Here is a 20491-nt window from a genome sequence, read left to right as displayed (position 1 = left end):
CAGAGGGGTAAGATGGGTGAATGGCTGCCCCACACCCAGGTTGATAGCAGGACTCACAGTAGCAGCTATGGTTGCCCAGTAGGTGGGCTGGGCTGGGAGATGTGTATGCCCGATACAGATTCTTGCCTGTTGCTGCGCCAAACTCCAATATGTTGTGATCAGTAAAATTATGGCCATGTTTAATCCCCATTCTCCTTGTGCCAATTGCTCCCCAAAACCATGCCTAGAAGCACATAGCCAACAATTAACAGAAAAGCATTTTTCAAATTCCCTACTTCATTAATCCAGAGAGCAGAATGGATGAGTCAATTATGGTGTTTAAGATAATCAGTTCCTTTTCCACCACATCTAAAAATGTCACTTCATTTAAAATGCAAATGTACAGTCGCTGGCCCAAACTAGTCACTGCTGAACCTAAACACATAATGGTTTGCTAAAGCTTTCTTCATTTTCTGATGTTCATACACATTTAATCATAGGAGGAAACTATGTTTCTCGTCCACTCCACACTTTAGACACATACAGATGCTTTCTGAGGTTCTAGAAAAACCAAACTGGGAACCTGTAATGAACTGGGGTGGGGAATGGGGAGTGAGAAGCAGATAAGCAAGGATTGCTACTTGTTTACCCTGACATCCCTCCACATCATTGGAGGATAGAGAGACATCAGAGAATGCTTCACCTGAGTGTAATTGCACCCTTACTACACCCTTGATTGCTTCAACTGTACAGAAATATAGCCTCTCTCTGTCACCAAAGTATAGAGATAGCTGGGCTAAGAAAAATATATAACCCTCTTCCATAGTCACTTTAGAAGCCAATCTCCCTATCCATCCCTTTTTGCAGGGCAAAAAAACTGCTTAGACTGAAGCCTGATGAACATGACACCATACAGCAGTATGAGAGAAGCATACATGTGCAATCTTTACTGTAGCCACTTTCTTGTGGGAGGGGGGAGGTTGGTCTATCCAAACCTCTGACATTTTCCTGCATTTCTCTCCTAATCTCTCCACCCCCATTTCCCCATGTCTTCAACATTAACATTCAGATGCTGTAGTTAAGAACTATTAAATACACACACTACACTGAAGTCCATATAGCACGTGCAAGTTTAGCAACCTCAGAAACGTTATTCCCAAATCTGTTGCTATCTTATGAAGTTTTTTTCCAGCAATGCTTCAACATGTTAATGTATGAATCTGTGTAACTCGTATACATATAGAATAGAATCATAGAATTGTAGGCCCTCCAGATGTTATGGATGAATACGCCTGTCAATCCCAGTCAGCACAGCTAAAACATGTTAAATGCAACAGGTTGGGGGAGATCGTTCCAGACAAACACAAGCAAATAACTATGTTTCTAATGTTAAACTACAAAACTGCTTTAATTCTAATATCATGAGTACAAAAACCTGCCAGATTAATAACTTCAGTTACCTCGTCATGTGTGTATCTGTAATCTGCCTTCTTGCATTTGAGGTCCCATAATGCTACTGTTCCTGATTCAAAACCAATCAACAGCTGTAATAAATAACCAAAGAAAATATTAATTTTCTGGGAATGAAAATGAGTTATTTCTAGTACCTGAATACATGTGATTCAATTCTAAAAAATTCTGGATTAAAATGCAAATGTTAAGGACAATTATAGAAGCATAATACTAAAAGGTAACAATATCCTAAAACTGTAACAATACTATCAGAGACACCAAAAGATGAAATATATTTTAAATACTAAACCCAGTGTTTAGGACATGCCTACTGACAGACTATTCCGACATAAAAGAAATATACAGATACTATGATATGCAATTTCAAAGACTGTTTAAAGTACACTTGAATTGTCAGAAAAAGACAGACAAATAGTCTCATGGTTGCTTCAGTCTCAATCGAATTAAATGAATCCACCCATGGATGAACACGCAGAGGTATTAAATCTAGGAAATAAAGATCACCACAGACTGAAACTCCCAGCTTGTGGCAAACCATTTATATGAAGCAGATGCAGTGTAGTGAACTGAATTATTTTGCATGCATAGTCTGATTATTACCCTGAAGAAACACTAATCTTAAAACGTGATACAAGGTTGATTAGGAAAAATAAATTACCTGAGTCCTTATTTGATTTTCTGCAATGCTTTTGCTGCAATTATTTGTATGCCTTAAACAGATTTTATATATGTATATAGTCCTAATTCTATTAATGTTTAATTGGTTTTTTAATTATTCTTTTTTATGTTTTTATCAATTCTTATTATAATCTGTAAGGCACCTTGAATCCTATCAGGGAAAAATGTGAGGTATAAATACTACTGCTACTTCTTGTTGTTTAGTCATTTAGTCATGTCCAACTCTTTGTGAAGAACACGCCAGGCACTCCTGTCTTCCACTGCCTCCCGCAGTTTGGTCAAACTCATGTTGGTAGCTTTGAGAACACTGTCCAACCATCTTGCCCCCTTCTTCTTGTGCCCTCCATCTTTTCCAACATCAGGGTCTTTTCCAGGGAGTCTTCTCTTCTCATGAGGTGGCCAAAGTATTGGAGCCTCAGCTTCACGATCTGTCCTTCCAGTGAGCACTTAGGGCTGATTTCCTTAAGAATGGATAGGTTTGATCTTCTTGGAGTCCATGGGTCTCTCAAGAGCCTCCTCCAGCACCATAATTCTAAAGCATCAATTCTTCGGCGATCAGCCTTCTTTATGGTCCAGCTCTCATTTCCATACATCACTACTGGGAAAAGCATACCTTTAACTATACGGACCTTTGTCAGCAAGGTGATGTCTCTCCTTTTTAAGATGCTGTCTAGGCTTGTCATTGCTTTTCTCCCAAGAAACAGGCATCTTTTAATTTCGTGACTGCTGTCACCATCTGCAGTGATCATGGAGCCCAAGAAAGTAAAATCTCGCACTGCCTCCATTTCTTCCCCTTCTATTTGCCAGGAGATGATGGGACCAGTGGCCATGATCTTCGTTTTTTGATGTTGAGCTTCAGACCATATTTTGCACTCTTCTCTTTCACCCTCATTAAAAGGTTCTTTAATTCCTCCTCACTTTCTGCCATCAAGGTTGTGTCATCTGCATATCAGAGGTTGTTGATATTTCTTCCGGCAATCTTAATTCCAGTTTGGGATTCATCCAGCCCAGCCTTTCGCATGATGAATTCCACATATAAGTTAAATAAGCAGGGAGACAATATACAGCCTTGTCATACTCCTTTCCCAATTTTGAACCAATCAGTTATTCCATATCCAGTTCCAACTGTAACTTCTTGTCCCACATAGAGATTTCTCAGGAGTCAGATGATGTGATCAGGCACTCCCATTTCTTTAAGAATTTGCCATAGTTTGCTGTGGTTGACACAGTCAAATGCTTTTGCATAGTCAATGAAGCAGAAGTAGATGTTTTTCTGCTGCTACTACTATTACTAAATTCCCCAATATGGTTTGTTTCCTCCTCTTCTTCAAGTATGCAGGGTCACCTGCCACTTATCACATTGCAACTGGACTTAAAACGTAGAATATTCTAAATGACTCACTACCAAAAGGGTCAAAGGAAAAGATTGACCCTAATGTAAATAAATAAGAACCAATTCAGATATGCAGAAAGATACACCCTAGACTGTACAAATACAGGAATATTCAAATGCAACTCCATCTAAAAAAAAAAACCACACTGCATGATGAAAACTATGTAACAGGAAAAGTGGCTGTTTTGTGTTTTTAAGACACAGTTCTAATATGCATTTTGCCCTTTTAAGACACAGAAAAACTGAAATAAAATATCTCACCTGTGCCTGAAGTGGTTTGTTTTAATTTTGTGCAATGCTCCTTTATTGCGAACTCAAAAATAATTATTCTGTTTTTGTAGTTTGTGTACATTTAAGGTGGACCATATTACATCGACTTGAATATTACTTTTTAGCATGGAGACTGCACATGGTATTGAACTAGAAGTTCTTGCAGTCTTTCACAGATGAAATATAAAACCAGACCACCAAAAGTAATCAGGTCTTGAATTGAAATACAGGCAGCTCCCCACTTGCGCATAACCACCACATGTGTGACACATGCACCATTTTTGGTGCCAAAAGGGGGTGGAATGGGGGTGGGAGCAGAACGGGAAGGACTTGCGCACGTCCTACTGATGTGTGCAGTGGCCACGAACGGAAGCCTCGCCTAAGCAGGGATTCCCCTGTACAACAGTCAGCTATTAGGCAAGGATCAAAAAATAAGAGTAGAAGGCAGCATCAGGATCAAACTAGTTGGTTGACTGGTGTGGTACTCTAAAAAATAAACGTTTCCGACTATCATCTTCTACTATTACGGAGAGAAGCAATACATGATAGTATGTTCATCTGCATGAGAACTGTAACTGAAGACACAGATAATCCTCCATCTATACCCTATACAAACACAGAATGTATGTTTGACTGAATAATTTAGGGAGAAAAATAGTTTTAAGCCATTCTAAAAATCCACTACGTAAAAATTTCAAAACTGGAAACCTAGAGTCCTAAAAAGTCACTCTAAAAGAACCGATATATTTTTAAAAAGTCATGTTTTTTCACAGCAAAGGTATTAAAGAGGAAAATCTGTCGTAACTTTACTGCACACTTCATAAAATGCCTCCTGCCGCTTGGAAATAATCTTCACCAATCTGGTATGCACCCGTGTCAAAACTGTTATTATGTAAGGCCCCCGCCCACATTTGCACAGAAATATCTTTAAGATCCCTTTTTAATCCTAGTATCAGAATATCGAGAGGATTTTCTAACATTTAAGATTTATATCATAATCCTACTAAAAAAAAGCATTCTGAAGTACTAAATTCCATTTAATCCAGTAAATGTGGAAAATTAGATCTCTTTCTTGTATACAAATTATGTATACTGCCTAAAAATGTCACTAAAATGTCATAAGTATGAGTTTACATTGGCAAGATGTCTATGTATGCTTTATACATATAATTTTGAAACAGCATTGTGTCATAAGCCACTACTTATGAACATCCAATAGTGATGCTTGCATAATAGTCCAGATGCTGGAGATGATTTCATTGCCACTAACTACCGTTTTTCTGGGGGATCAGTCTCTTGGACATATGACAAGGCACTTCAGTTGTTGTTCTTAGAAGAGCACAAAATTATACATGAATGAAACGTGAAGGATGGACATAAACCTTTTTTAATGTTAATTCACAATAAGGACCTTATCTTTTCAGTAAGAATAGGTTTCTAAGCCCTATCATGTCCTTCAGTGGAGGAAGAGGGCTTTATAGTATAAAAGTAATGAAGAGGATAATTGTTTTACCCATTCTCCACTGGATTTTTTTTTTTTTTTTGCTTCAATTAGCCCACAGCAGTGACCCCTGTGTGGCTCCCAAAGCAGTCTACACATTTCCCCAGGTGTGTGTTTGTGTGGCCACTTTTGCAAAGGAATATATAACACTTCATCCAAATAGTTATTGATAAGGGCATCTTGACACAGATAATTACAGCTAAACATGGTTCTCACCAGAACTTCCAAATTCTATTCCTATTATTAATAAACGTATTTACTTAACATGCATATTTCAACATAAATCTCTAAGCAGTTTATGTATGTCAACGAAAATAAAAATTAAAAATGCAGTAATTTCATATTCAAAACTGTTGCTAATGTTAATAAAAGTAAATTCCACAGTTTAAGCAACAATTGATTTCAGAACTATGTAACTAAGCACATAAATAAAATATATACCATATAATTGAAGCCTATACAAAACACCAAAATACATCAAAACACAACATCAAAATAAAACCTAACTGCAGCATATATCAAGAAAATCTCATAACTATTACAAAAAAAACCCCCTAACACATGATAAAAAACAAGAATTCAGGAGTCATGCTGTCACCCCCAATCGGGAAGCATTCACACTCTCCTTGTACCACACCATCCACTTAACTCTCCCTTCAATAAAACAAGCAACAACCAATAGGCATGCACAAAAAGATAGCTCTGTTGAATAAGAGCACTTCAACATTAGAAAGTCCAATGGATAAGAAGAAAAAGAAGAATAGAAACAAAAAAAGCCATCTCTCACCCAGAGCAACACAAGAACACTTTCCGTACCTCTCTCACCTAGGGAGATCAAAGTCTTTCCCAACAAAATATTACAGTTTGAAGTCGGACATTGCCACTAATGCACCTGACACCTCACATTGTTTTACAAACTATTAGCATCCAAAACAGAGATGCTAAGTGAAATAAGTTAATGTTAAGAAACAATTCAACTCTTAAACAATTTTTTTTTTCATTTCCAAGTTTTAACATACCTTGCCTTCATCCATTGGATTGTCACTAATATGGACAACAGGTCCTGGATGAGACTTGGATGACCTGAAAATATAATCAATATGTATTTTTTACAAATTAAGAACAGGAATGGGGGCACACAAAATACACAAATATCGACACAAAGAAGCAGGCACCAATGTCAGTGAAAAAGCCCATGCTATGTAGAAGCACATAATATTACAGACTACGGTAAGTATGTCCAGTTAGAAAGGACTGAGGTACTTAGAAAATAATGGTTTTACAAATTGAACAGTTATTGTAGTGGGTACAACTCAAACTATTATTATTAATAATAGCTCCCCCGATGGGACTCATTAGGTGCTGTCCATGATATTGATTCTCAGTGTGTAAACTCGGTGTCATAGAATTAGAAGTCTTTAAAAGAGAAACCTTTTTTTAAAAAAAGTACAAAATTGTCTGAGTATTCCCAAAACTAAAAAATGTAACAAAGTACATTTCTAATCACATTTATGAACAACTAAACTCTTTAAAATCACACTGGCTGACAGAATTTAAGACTAATCAATACTTGTTAGTGGAAAACTGCATCATAATTTGGCAATGCCAGACTGATAAACTTCCATGAAGTATTACAGAAAATGCCTATTAAATGAAATTATGTATTCATGCAAGTCCAGAGTTCCATGGCACTTGTACTGATAGAAGATATCTCTGAAAGATTAGTTATCAACTTAACTAGTAAAACTTCAGGGTCCATAAAAATACTTGAAAACAAACTCACTGTAACAATTTCACGAGAATAGTTACTCAGTGTTTAAAAAGAAGCAGCTATAAACAGTAATAGAAATGGAGTGACTACAGAGAAGCTAGAAACTAAGAGCACTCTCAGCATTCTCAGGAAATAGATCAATTCGCAAAGAACTCTGATATGATGATATTTTGATGTACAGTGCCAGTTTAGTGACTTCCAGAGACCTGTTTTAAAACAGTGACTGAGTGAATTTTTTCCTCTGAGTTTAGAATTGTAGTGTTTCTTAAAATTAAATAGTAATATGATGGTAAACACCAAACAGGATGAGTTGAGCAACTGAAATAGTAGTGAAATCTAAAATCTAACTTGTAATTAGCTTTCTTTCAGGTACTATCTCTAGAAAGTACGTAAAGAAATTTCCAGGGAAGATTCCATTTTGTTTGAAACTAATATTTGAACCAAGTAAGTCCAAGTTCATATGTAATGCTACGCCAAAACATGGCTGTGTGACAACACATGAGCATGTAGATACTCACAGTAAAAACAGTGGCTTCTTCTTTTCAGTTTTCCTGCTGCCAAACTACAAGAACCAAAAACCCAGGTTCACACAAAATGCTAAGCCAGACTAGGGAAGGAGTAATCAGCCACAATTTTTTTCCTGAAGGTGCCCATGTGCTCTGATTTCCCTAAGGTTTGGCATAGTGTTATGTGCCAATCAAGTCTCTGTCCACTTTACCGAATGCCCCCTCCCTCAACAAACTCCACTTCAAATACTTTTTGCTATTGCAATGGTTCCCAATTAGCTAAGTATTGTTTTTGAAAAATCAAGCCATGGAACCCCTACTTTAGAAAATTTTGATATCTCCATGGTAGTTTTTGTTATGTGAATAGTTCCATGGACTCCCTGGGTGGGTTACGTGGACCTCCTGGGGTCTGTGGACCACCAACTGGGAACCACTGGCCTATTGGAAATATTTTAAGATATTCATCCAGCATAAAGTTAGCCTGAAATACTTTGTCGTTTTTACTAAAAGTAAATCAAAACACATGTGCAAGGTTATGAACTCCTCAGCTATAGATCTGTCAAATTGTTCTATGTAAAGTGCCATAGATTAAACTAAAGAAATCAACATTGATTTAGGGTAGAATAACAATTTTCAAAAGATCTGCATCACTGTATGCCACAATTCTAGGCTTGACAGGACTCTCAAACCTTCCTTTAAAAAGCCCTTAACCAGAGAGTCTTCAAAGATCCATATGGCTGCAACAAGTCACACATTAGGTGCTGATCTAGCACTTACTAGATCTAGATCTACCTACTCAAGTTAGGTGGTAAAGATGTGAGAGCACACATGACTGAATTCTCTTCTATACAAAACTTCTCTCAGACATGTGAGAAGAGCTGTAGCTTGGCATTTTGCCAAACATCTAGCTCAGTTGTCTATGTAAAGGAACTGCCTTGCACGCTGAAACATTCAGCTCCATAAATGCAGCAGTACAAACCAGACATAGTTCTGCTACTTGAGTGAGATCTTGACTGTATTTTCCAAACTAAAATTAAACCAATAACCAGGTGACCTTCCCAATTAGAAATGCTAAATATGTGCTCTATTAAATTGCCACCAGGAAACCAGTCTCACAGTACAATTATTGCCATATCTACTTAGAAGCAAGCCTCACTTGAGCTCAACACAACTCATTTTCAGGTAAGAATCAATATTTTCTGGGGGGTTCTCTTCAGGAAACATGCAAAGCAACGTCGCCTGTGAGGGTCTAGCAGCTGATGTGCCATGCTTTCACGACGACTCAGGCAGATACCAACTATGAAAATCTTCCCCTGCCCCCAGACAAATGCATGCATGAATGAAACAGACTAAAGCAATTAAGTCACACTTTTATCTTTTACCCAGTCATGGCATAGATAATTATTGATTATAATCAATATCTACTGGAATAATCAAACTTGAACAATAAAGGGCAACTTAGCCTAAAACTTGGGGGGAAATGAACAATTGGCTATGCAGTATTGTTGCATTAATCAGATCACTAATCAAACTCTCTCCCCTTCAGGCTCTCCCCCCAATCAGCTCCAGAGGGTTGAAGGCGACACCAGAGCAGATTTTGAGAGTGAAACCTCAGTGGTTCAGCACTGGATACCACAAAATAAAAACCTCCACAATAATACTGCTGGCTCCTAATACATAAGCTAACATCTAGGACTTTCCCCCCTTTGGCTCCATTTTTTTCCTTGTTTCCTTAACCACCTGTAGCAAAATCAGACAAATTTACTTATTACACCAAAAAAGCAATCCAATGATCCAAGAAACTGAACAAAAGACACTGGCTTCAGGTGATAATGCATGTCAATATGAAATTATGGAATAGGCTTCCTAAGTGGAGGACTTCCCATGGAGAATGGAGGAGTAGGAACAGTCATCAAAACCTTACGAACAAAATTATTGGGAAGACAATGCTACTAATGAAAGGGTGTTAAATTACATCTGAATAGGCTACTTGTAAAGTCCTTCAGTGTTTTCACAAATTGCTGTAAAATCTATTTTAAGGGTAGCACGGTGTGTTTAAAAACTGGCAAGATAACAGCCCCGGTCCAGTGACTGAGACAAGACATATTGTTGACAGAGTTCACCGTTCTGAGTCCCAACATATCAACTTGGCTCAAAAGTCTCCATTTTGTCTGGAAAGGTCTAACAAATTAGAAGTGTATTTTTCGGCTCCCACATTATACCAAATGGAAAAGAATACCCCAGCCCTCTACATGCTGGCCTGGGAACTCACGGGTTTAGCAAAAGCAAATGGAAACTTTTATCTTCCTCCACTTCCTAATTCAATCAAGACAGCACTATCACTTATCAACTGGCTACTAACAGGATATTCAAAAATCTTCTTTGTTCACTGATAAATCATCTTTCCATGACTACCTTAGTCTTTCATATTGTTCATTTCTAATATAGCTTAGTTTGGTTTCAAGAGAGCGGCCTTACTAGGATAAACTCAGTCTAACTGAACCCTGGAGCTCCTGGTTTTGGGTGCCTGCCTCTGACACTAAATTCTTCTTGGGCTTACTACTGTCCCTTCTCATTCCCCTCCTTGTCTGGTCTGGTTTGCAAAAGTTAACCTATAAATTGCCTTTGGTTTTACTCTCCCTTAGTAAGCCTTTTTATACCCTCCAACATTTCTCCTATGAAAATAGGGACGTCCCATTCCATAGTGATAATTTTACTATTATACCCTAGCCACTCTGGGCGGCTTCCAACATATATAAAAACATAATTAAACATTAAAAAAACCTTCCTTATACACGATTGCCTTCAGATGGCTCGGGGGTCGGATAACTCCACACCCTCCAACATTTCTCCAATGAAAATAGGGAGATCCTAAGGAAAATCAGAACATTCCTATATGAAATCAGAAACCGGGACGGCTTCTCTAAATCAGGGATGTCCCTGGAAAATAGAGACACTTGGAAGGTCTGCCTTTTCTGTTGAAGCTCTGATACAATCTCTGTTGTTCCCTTCCCAAGTACCTTTTAAAGGCACCCCACTACCAACAGAAGGGGTGTCAAAAATTAAACTGCAGTCTAACACTTCTTTGGGTGATTTAAAGCAAATTGGAAATATTTTTTGCTTCCTGATTGTTAAACAATGGGAAAAAGTTGAACTGCTAAAAATGATGAAAAATAGGGAAGGCAGCCAGAAGGCACAAATAATGCATTCAGTTCAGGTCTGATAATCAAACCAATTCCTCAACTCAGAATTCTTTAATTCTAACTGAATAGCTTGTATGTATTGGACTACAGTTAGGGGTTGTTTTTTTACAAGAACCTTGAGATCCACTAAGAAAGCCTGAAGCGTCATCTCTGACCTAGAATAAAAAGATGTGCTCTTGTTTATTTTGAAAACATGCTAGTTTCTGGGCCAACTCGAATGTACTGACAGCAGCCTATCCTCTTGCAGATGAGAGCCTGGACACAGGACACAATGCAGAGAGCCTCCCTCACCCAGTCCTACAGTCATATTTTCTCTTCACAACTGGTATTCCCGAATACCATTTTTTTCTGAACAGTAAGTTTCAAAGGGATACAGAAATATGTTCCAAGCAAGTCTGATAAAAATATACTTACTAAGTTAGGCAGCAACATGAATCAGTCTCAACTCACTAGCTCTTCAATAACTTTTTGTTTTAAAAATTACATGAGAAGTGAGTTTAGTTAAATGAACAAAATGAAGCCTAGAATTACATTTGTTTTATTTCTTTTTAGTTACTGCTTACTTTAGCTATCTTTTGAATATTTTTAAATAATTGTTTTAAAGTGTTTTTATCAATCAATTTAACCTTTTATTTTATATTTTTGTAAAGCACTTAGCAGTTGTATGCCATCAAGTGGTATATGGAGTTTATTAAAAGTAAGGAAACATGAAACAAATGTGAGTCAGACTCAGGAAATATTTATTATCATATATGAAACTAAATGGAAGAGAAGTTTGAGAAACTATGCTTAGTCCAAAAATGCAGCCTGTTCTATACTCCCCCCTTTAAACGATATTGAATTTTACTGTTGCACACAAACGCATGCAGTCACAGAAAAAACAATAACAGAAAAAAGAAAAACTAATAATACAGAGTTGCAGTATGAAATAAGAACAGCAAACCAGTGTACCAGATTACAATCATACTTCACTAAATATCAAAAGAATGAGAAGAATGGAGCTGGAGGGGTATGGGTAGATCCCTTCCTGTTAATATATTCAAGGGAAACCAATCTGCATAATTTCTGAGACACTCAACAAATATATACTGAATGTGTGTGTGTGTGTGTGTGTGTGTATACTGAGTGAGTGTGTGTATGTGTGTGTGTGTGTGTGTGTGTGTGTGTGTGTGTGTATCTACAAACACTATCAGTGCTTTAAAAAAAAAACTTCAAGGGATTCCATTATGTACTGAATATATTTTTATCTAAATGACATACCAAATGTTTAAAATATTACTTTGCTGGCATGCTGAAACTAGGATCATGGCCAGGGTTCAACTAACAAGTCCTGCTAGCAGAAGCTTGCACAAGGACTTCCACCAATTCACTGGGTCTTCCTCGTCTTCTTTTCCCACACCACCCCAAACTGGCTTGAGGGCATGAGACCTCCCCCCACCCTGAACAGCAGGTGGAGGGAGGACAGAGTGGCTCTTTCCATTTGGCAAGCTAAAAAGCTGATGGAATGATTGCCATAGTGTTACATCGAATTCCTCTGTGTTCTACATTGTATGACTAAGGCTGTAACCCTACAGCTGGCTACACTACGGATCAAATGCATGATCCAATGAATGCAGAGAGACATACTATTTCTGAATAAACCCATAGGATAGCAATGTGCCACACATTCTAACAGTAGGACTATTATTTTCCAAGGAAATTTCTACCACTTTAGCCAACATAGGAAGATAGTCAATTAAGTCACTGAGTAGATCCATGGACACCAATGCTTTTTGGTTATTTACCGTATTTTTCGCCCTATAGGACGCACCGGCCCATAGGACGCACCTAGTTTTTTTGGGGGGGAATAAAGAAAAAAAATTATTCCCCCCCCCCCAGCCGCGGCTTCAGCGCACCCCACGCTCTGTGCAGCAGGCTGCTATCCACAGCCTAGGGAGCCCTGTGGGAACTCCCACGGGCTCCCCAGGCTTGCTGATAGCTTCCTGAAGCCTGGAGAAGGGTCGGTGTGCACTGACCCCTCTCGTTCTCCAAGCTTCAGCGAAAGCCTGCATTCGCCCCATAGGACGCACACAGATTTCCCCTTCATTTTTGGAGGGGAAAAAGTGCGTCCTATAGGGCGAAAAATACGGTAAATTCATTTTATTTTAATTTATCTACACTGAGTACAGTGGTACCTCGCAAGACGAATGCCTCGTAAGACAAAAAACTCGCAAGACGAAAGAGTTTTTCATTTTTTGAGTTGCTTTGCAAGACGAAAGAGTTTTTCATTTTTTGAGTTGCTTCGCAAGACGAATTTCCCTATGGGCTTGCTTCGCAAGACGAAAACGTCTTGCAAGTTTGTTTCCTTTTTCTTAAAACCGTTAATACCCAGGGTGCATTGCTTGAAGAGGTGCAGTTGCGACTTGACTTTGAGGAGCAACTCATAGCACGCGGTGTGGTAGCCTTCTTTGAGGTTTTTGAAGACTTTGGTGATTTTTGAAGCTTTTCCAAAACTTCTTTTGCAGCCATTTGGTAAGTTAAACTTTTAAAACTTTTTTGGGGGGTTTTGGATTTTGGGTTGGGGTGTTTGGAATTCAAGGACTTGGTGTTGGGGAGGGGTTTGCAAGAATCTGGAAGCTTGTTTTTTTTTCTGCATTTTTATGATTTTTTGTGACCATTGGGCACTCTGCTGTTGTTAAAAAAAAAAGATTTCTGGGTTTGGATTTCTGTGTGGTGGGTGGCTGGGGGAATAGTTGAGAAGGGGTTTGCAAGAATCTGGAAGCTTATGTGTTTTCTAGGAGGTTTGGTGCTTTTGAATTTTTTGGATGTGAAGCACTGATTTTTTTTGTTTGGGTTTGTGAAGGTAGGAGCTGTGCTGCCATGGGGCCCAAGAAGACTGCTGCTGCAGAGGCCGGCGAGAGGAAGAAGGAGAAGGTTACGCTGGAAATGAAGAAGGAGATCATCCGGAAGCACGATGGTGGAATGCGTGTGACAGACCTCGCCAGGGAGTACGGGAGGAATCCATCGACCATCAGGACCATCCTGAAGATGAGGGAGAAGATCCTTGCAACTGATGTAGCCAAGGGAGTCACCAGGATCGTGAAGAACTGCCCAGCTGTTCTGGAGGAGGTGGAGAAGTTGCTGCTCATCTGGTTAGAAGAGAAGCAGCGTGCAGGGGACACAGTGACTGAGGCCGTTATTTGTGAGAAGGCCAAGGCCTTGCACGCAGACCTCGTCCGGCAACAGCCAGGAACCTCAGGCGAGCCAGAAGTCTTCAAGGCAAGCAGAGGCTGGTTTGACCGGTTCAAGATGAGATCTGGAATCCTCTTCGCTGGAAGAGGAGGAAGCAACTGAGGAACGGCTGTCCTCCAAAGAACTAAGGGACATTTGCCAGAAGTGGAAAGATGTGCAAGCTTTTGCACAGCGGCACCACCCTGACAAGGACCTGACACTTGACCTTGCGAACACTTTTGATACGAGGGTCATGTCGTCTTTCAGGGAGGTGCTGAAAAGGCGGATGAAGCAGCAGACCATGGACAGGTTCTTCAGCAAGAAGCAAAGAGTGGAAGAGGAACCTTCTTCGAGTTGTCCCCCAGAGTCTTAGAAAATGTATGTACAGTACTGTACACTTTGGTGATTTTTAAATGCTTTTCTGTCATGTTTAGAAACTTAAATTATTGTTCCTTCAATTTTTGAAATGCTCTTTACAGTATGTGTGACTTTAAAGAGCACTTAATAGACTCTTTTTGTACCAAATTTGGCTTTGTTTGGACTTTTTTTGACCATAGGAACGCATTAATTGATTTTCAATGCATTCCTATGGGAATCCGTGCTTCGCAAGACGAAAAATTTGCAAGACGAAAAAACTCGCAGAACGAATTAATTTCGTCTTGCGAAGCACCACTGTATGACTAATGCTGGGTATCAATACATATACACATAACAGGTCAGAAACCAGGGCTTCACAGGACTTCACAACCAAAAAAGGAAACACATCTACATTTTGTGTGTTGTGTCAATTGAGGATATAGTTGCCAAAAAGAATGATACCCAAATAAATTACGTCTATTTTCACGTAAACCATACTCACAGTTCAATGGCTTTATTCCACATGATGACATAGCCTGAGAGAGAGAAGGACTCCACATTAACAATGTGTATATTTCCTCTTTCAGTGCCCACATACAGCCATTTACTCTGGAACGGCATATGGCAAAATGTTATCCTGAAAGAGAAAAAATTGAATTAAAAAATGTACCTTATCTAAACCCTAAAATTGACAATAAATATCAAGGAAGGTACACTATTGCACTTCATGTCTAGAGTTTATGCTCACAAAAGCTTGTTTAATTCACAACCAGGTAAATCAAATTTTCTCTAACTTAGGTCTCTGCTTTTCAATAACAGATCATTAGTTCTCAACCGTATCTCCAAAACAGTTTTATGAATGTGTCGTTCTGTTAACACACACAACGGGAACACTAACTGCTCATCTGCAACACATATAGAATGCTAGGTCTCTATGCCTTTAAAATGGGGTGAAATGAAGAGCTGTTCCTATACAAACATGAGAAATAACGAATGAAACAACTTAGAAAATCCATGATGAATTATTCTGCAAGAGAATACAGGACATTTCTGCTCTCCCAAAAAAATCAGAGCTAAAGACAACCACTTAGCCGAGAGAGTCTCTTTATTTTACTTCGATAATGGAGAATATTTGTAGAATGGACTCATTCCATAAAAAGAAATCTGAAGTGCCCACTATTCTGAATTTGTTTAAAAGATCTGCTGTGCAACAGTAATTTCATCCATAGCCACTCTCAGTTTAGGTCAGAGGATATCTGTAAGGCACACGGATCCACATTTCTCACAACTTTCTAATTTATTGTCAAGTACTGAGAGCAAACTACTATCCAAGATCTTCACTTTCTCCTTCCTTAAAAGCTGCAGTTTTGTCAAATAGCATTCTATAGAGAATGTAATTTATAATTGCAATAAAGGGCATCACAGTCTTTGTAGCTGGATACATAAAAAATGACATTATTTTGGCTATAGGGACGTGAGAATCTATGGCAGAACCACCATCAAATCCAGACCCTTACTAGGGAAAGCTCTAGGGCTGGAGGTCGTGGGGGGGGGGAGGTTGTGGGGAGAGGGGAGGGCTTTGGATACAGGGAAGGATATTATCTCTCTCAACCCCCCACTGACACACAACCTTTTGCTCCCTACCAGTATAGCATGGATGGTGTGATAGCCATGAAGGTTCCCATGGCCACATTGAAGAGACCTGCATTGGCAGACCTTCTCCATCTGCAGAAAAGGAGGAAGACAATATCCAGGGCCACAGGAGAATATCCTAAAATGCTTAATAGTAAGTAGAACTCACATACTGTTTACTATTGTTTATTTATCGTCTTCAGAAGAAAAGCTTGATCTTGCCTTGGTATTTCGGGACATGGCCCAGACTATCAAAATAGAATACACCTAATGTGGAAGTGCTACAGCACAGCCATAATCCAAGTAAACATTGCTAAACACCTATTGAATCTAAGCACAATTTGCATAATTACTTACATAAATGTCTTAATAGTTAAGGAAGGTCACTTGAGAGGCAATTTGCAGATACTTGCAAAGGATTTCCTTTGCTAGTTGTAGGCCATATGTCTCCTCTGATAAAACTGTCAAAGCTACTTAAACAAAACCTTTATCATGATTTGTAAAACTTAGCGTAGTGTGTAACAATTAAACAAATTTGCACTGTTCCCAAAAAGAAGTTCATTGTAAAAATCTCAAATACTGATGCTTCAAGTGGAAGCCAATTCATTCTTTTTCTAATTCATTATTTTAATCCAAGGTTTTTAATTTGCCAAAAGAGTTGTACTAATTTATATCTGTGTCAAGCTATTTATTTCAGCCATACTGTTTTTGTTTTTATTTGCTATTTAACTGGTTATTTAATGATGTATGCCACCTTGGGCAATTTTCTATTTGACAGGTGGCCTGGAAATATGGTAAATAAAAAGGTAAGGAGGAAGATTATGAAGGAGATCCACACATATGGCAGGTCTTTTCCCAAACAGCTGCCACATAATGGACTTGGCAACACAGTCTGGCCATAAAGGTCAAGGCAACCCAAAGCCTGCTGAAATAAAATGGCTAAAATCTGTTAATTTTGACACAGACTCTTCCTGGAGCATATTAATCAAGAAATAAACAGGAAAGAAAACCTGAGAAAACAGATATCTCTTTCCCTTTTCCCAGACAAATTATACAGCTGGGATGTCAAAAACCTGCTGTACAAGAATCCCAAGTAATCCTGTGGAAGCAATTCCATGGAGATTGCAATGTCTGCTTCAGCACATCCACATTTACTACTGCTCCTTCCCATTGGTGATTCATGCCAACTGCAATGGCTCATAAATGTGTAGTTGTGTCCATAGCTGTACAAGGCAAGACATTACTTTTTCCACACAACTGCTTTGCATAGAGCAATTTTGCCAGTTTCTAGGTAGCAACAATGTAAAAGGTACTGACAAACAAATCTGCTTTAGTTCTATAACCAAAATGCAGGCATTCACCTTGTTGTGTCACTTAAAGGTGTGCACAGTCCAAATGTTCTACAACCACCATTTATGTGCTCCCCACAATAAATGCTGCTGGGGTGACTATGCAAGAGCCTGATGAAATTAGGAGATTAAACAACCTATGGTTTCTTAATATGTATTTTGTTCCAGTACATTCAATGCCATCTGGAAGACTAGCCACCAAGGGATTCAAGACAACAGAAAAAACAAACACATTATGCTTTTTGTCTAGGTATGTCAATAGACAATGTACTTTAGAAATTAAGTAAGACTTCTTTTGGAAGAAATGACACAGCATCACATCTTCAGGAAGCTCAGGAATTTCTTGAAAGGCGACTATGGAACAAGGGTGCAAGGCTATGCCTTATGTTTGGGCATTGCTGCATCCATTTTGTGGAATTTTCTCCCTCTGGACATCTGGCATGTATCTATGATGTTATGCCTTAGACCAGAAGTTCTCAAGCTGTGGTCTGCAGAACATTTATTTAGATGGTCTGGTATATCCATACAAAGTATTCATATTGATTTTTTATTTTATTTCTTCTATTATTTGTTATGTTGTTATCTTATTGTAATACAAATTGAACTGCATTGTCAAAGGTATGAATAGGTAACAGAGCTCCAAAAGATTCAACAAGGTCTACTCCCAAAAGTTCCCTGTTCAGGTTACCCACTACAGTAAGCATGGATTTCCTTCTCAGGCCTAAAACTGGATTTAAATGGACAATTTGTATCCACCCAGCATTGAAATGGCACCATCTCTTGAGCTCCTTATCTAGAAATTCAACAGAGACACAGCCTCATGGAAACAAATAGTGAAAACTATGGTTTAGTGAGATGTCTGAATGGACACACCAGAAAACTACCCAGGCTCCAAGAGTTACATTTAAGAGGGAAAAGGCTAGTTTGGAACATGAAGCATTATTTTATTGAATGCACTTTAATATAGACAAGAGCTTGCACTTAATGTTTTAAATTTAACATTAAGCCATTATGTTAATAACTTATGGAAGTGCCTGGTATGTAGTAAAGAGTATTTTAATTGATTTATTAAAAATGCATAGTCAAGCATTTATGATGCATCTTTTTAAAAATCCATGTACAGTGTTAGTTAATGGAAAATACTGTAAACTAGGTCACAATTGCACCTTTTTCTTCAGCATTCTTCCTTCATATCAGTTCACTAATGTTTCTTTAGAGTACTAGAAGTATAACAAAAGTTGCACTATTTAGCTAATTCTTCAGGACATTAAAGTGTTCAAAAGAAACTAAATTAAAGGATATTCTCACATTCTTTGTGAGGAAGGAAAACATAATCTCTGAGTTAAGAGAATGAAGTTGCCACACTGTTTAATTTTGGCAATAAGTTCCATGCTCTGTTTGACAGAGAAAAAAGCAAAGAGACAACAGAAGCCTCTAATCTTATCCTTTCTTAGTGACATGAAAAAACAAGGCTTCTCTCAAGGAAAAATGTTTAGGCGTCTGTTTGGTAGACTTTTCACTCTAAAATTTTAGCTCTTCTTGTAAATTGGTTTGCCACACTTCCTAAATTGCTAGTAATCAAGTGTTACATTTTATCTATGTTACTAGTGTAGAATATTGGTTTACCATGACAAATTCATTTTCTGCAAGGGATAGACGGGGCCCTTGGATGGGCTGTCCCTCCTTCTTTCCACACTAGGCAGGCAAGATTATAAAAACTGCCGGCATTTAGTCTGAGTGGGCTTGGTTTGTAAGTGCCACAGCTAACAGAATAGCATCCCAAGAATAACAAGGCAACAATAAAAATAGAACAAAGTACAGTGGTACCTCGGGTTAAGATCTTAATTCGTTCTGGAGGATGAAACTGTTAATCTGAAACTGTTCTTAACCTGAGGTACCACTTTAGCTAATGGGCCGCCATGCCGCCGCCACTGCACAATTTCTGTTCTCATCCTGAAGCAAAGTTCTTAACCCGAGGTACTATTTCTGAGTTAGTGGAGTCTGTAACCTGAAGCACCTGTAACCTGAAGCATTTGTATCCCAAAGTACCACTGTAGCAATAGAAACCAACAAAACCATAAGGGGTGAAGAATAGCCCTTAGAGCTCCCTGCCTTGCAATTGACTGCATTGTATTGTACTGGCAACAGCACTTCTCCCCACTGCAGTCACACCAATCACAGGATGTCTCAGATCCCTTCCATTCCTAGCTGAAAATGAACTTCTCACAGTAAGTTCATATTTTTGCAGTGGAGGAGGAATATACCAAAGCAATCTCCAGTCAGGTAGGTATGCTGTAGCCTGGAAACTACTTACAAACTATGTGTTACAATACACACCAGTCAAAAGATGCTTCAGCAGATGTATTCACATTTTTAGCTTGTGGCAGCTCTGCAAATGTCCCACAACAGAATGTCCCACAATGGAACATTATATTCAAAGGCAGAAGAGGAAGAAGCACTTTTTTGTAGAATTGGCAGCAACCCCACCAGGCACAGCAGCAGCAGAAACATCACAACAATTGGAGATACACCTTAATCCATGATAACTACATAGCCAACAAAACCTTATTTCCCATTGTATTGGGCTGGACAGAAACAAGCGGGTAATCTATTGACTAAAGTCTCTTGTATGCTTAAGCTATTTGTGTAAGGCCCAGCCAATATCCAGGGAGTGCCACTTATGTTCCTTGGGAAGTGTGAGCTCCAGACAGCACCAGCTCTATGGGAAATAAATGAATTTACCTTGGACATATATGCTGAGCCATGCAAAGCACCACTGAGTCTTCAAGAAAGATACACAATTCCATAAGGATGCCCACAAGCTCAGATCCCCCAATGACTGATGTTACTGACACCAGAAAACAGCACTTTTCAGCTCATCCACTTCAGAGGCACCGTGCACATGTGTTCAAAGGGTGCTTTCATCATGAACTTAATGAAGACCCCAGGTGGGATAGCAATGAACTGGAGATGGCTTAAGCAAAGCCTTCCCCTGTAGGAAACACTCAGGGGTGGCAATCCAGGGATGCTCAAGCAGGCCAAGACAGAACAGAGCATAATACTACCACTATCCACTTCAGGGTGTTTGGAGGCAACCCCTGATCCAAGTATGACTGCAGAAACACAGGCATCCCTTCACAAACCCTTACATGTTACCTAATGAATGCAA

The 20491-nt window shown here is 38.8% G+C and overlaps 1 protein-coding gene and 1 long non-coding RNA gene across 7 annotated transcripts in view; one reads left to right on the top strand and one right to left on the bottom strand.

Annotated features, from left to right (window-relative positions):
• LOC309337680 overlaps positions 1 to 13246 on the top strand; it is a 318963-nt gene extending 305717 nt beyond the window's left edge. Inside the window, exon 2 of the long non-coding RNA XR_014154478.1 lies at positions 13051 to 13246. This is a non-coding gene — a long non-coding RNA (uncharacterized lncRNA). The remainder of the gene's footprint in view (positions 1 to 13050) is intronic.
• The window catches only part of STXBP5 (syntaxin binding protein 5), a 119743-nt gene that overhangs the window by 70039 nt on the left and 29213 nt on the right, over positions 1 to 20491 (bottom strand). For all 6 annotated transcript variants that reach the window (XR_014154462.1, XM_081854324.1, XM_081854326.1 and 3 more), the window contains exons 5-7: positions 14844 to 14978; positions 6314 to 6377; positions 1440 to 1523 (exon numbers count right to left, since the gene is read on the bottom strand). Coding sequence is in view for 5 of the 6 variants with exons in the window: in XM_081854324.1 (XP_081710450.1) it covers positions 1440 to 1523; positions 6314 to 6377; positions 14844 to 14978 (283 nt within the window). In the remaining variant the exon portion in view is untranslated. The remainder of the gene's footprint in view (positions 1 to 1439; positions 1524 to 6313; positions 6378 to 14843; positions 14979 to 20491) is intronic.

This window comes from Podarcis erhardii (genome assembly GCF_964252035.2).
Source record: "Podarcis erhardii genome assembly, chromosome: 3".
NCBI classification, from domain to species: domain Eukaryota; kingdom Metazoa; phylum Chordata; class Lepidosauria; order Squamata; family Lacertidae; genus Podarcis; species Podarcis erhardii.
This window is presented reverse-complemented; position numbering and strand designations above follow the sequence as displayed.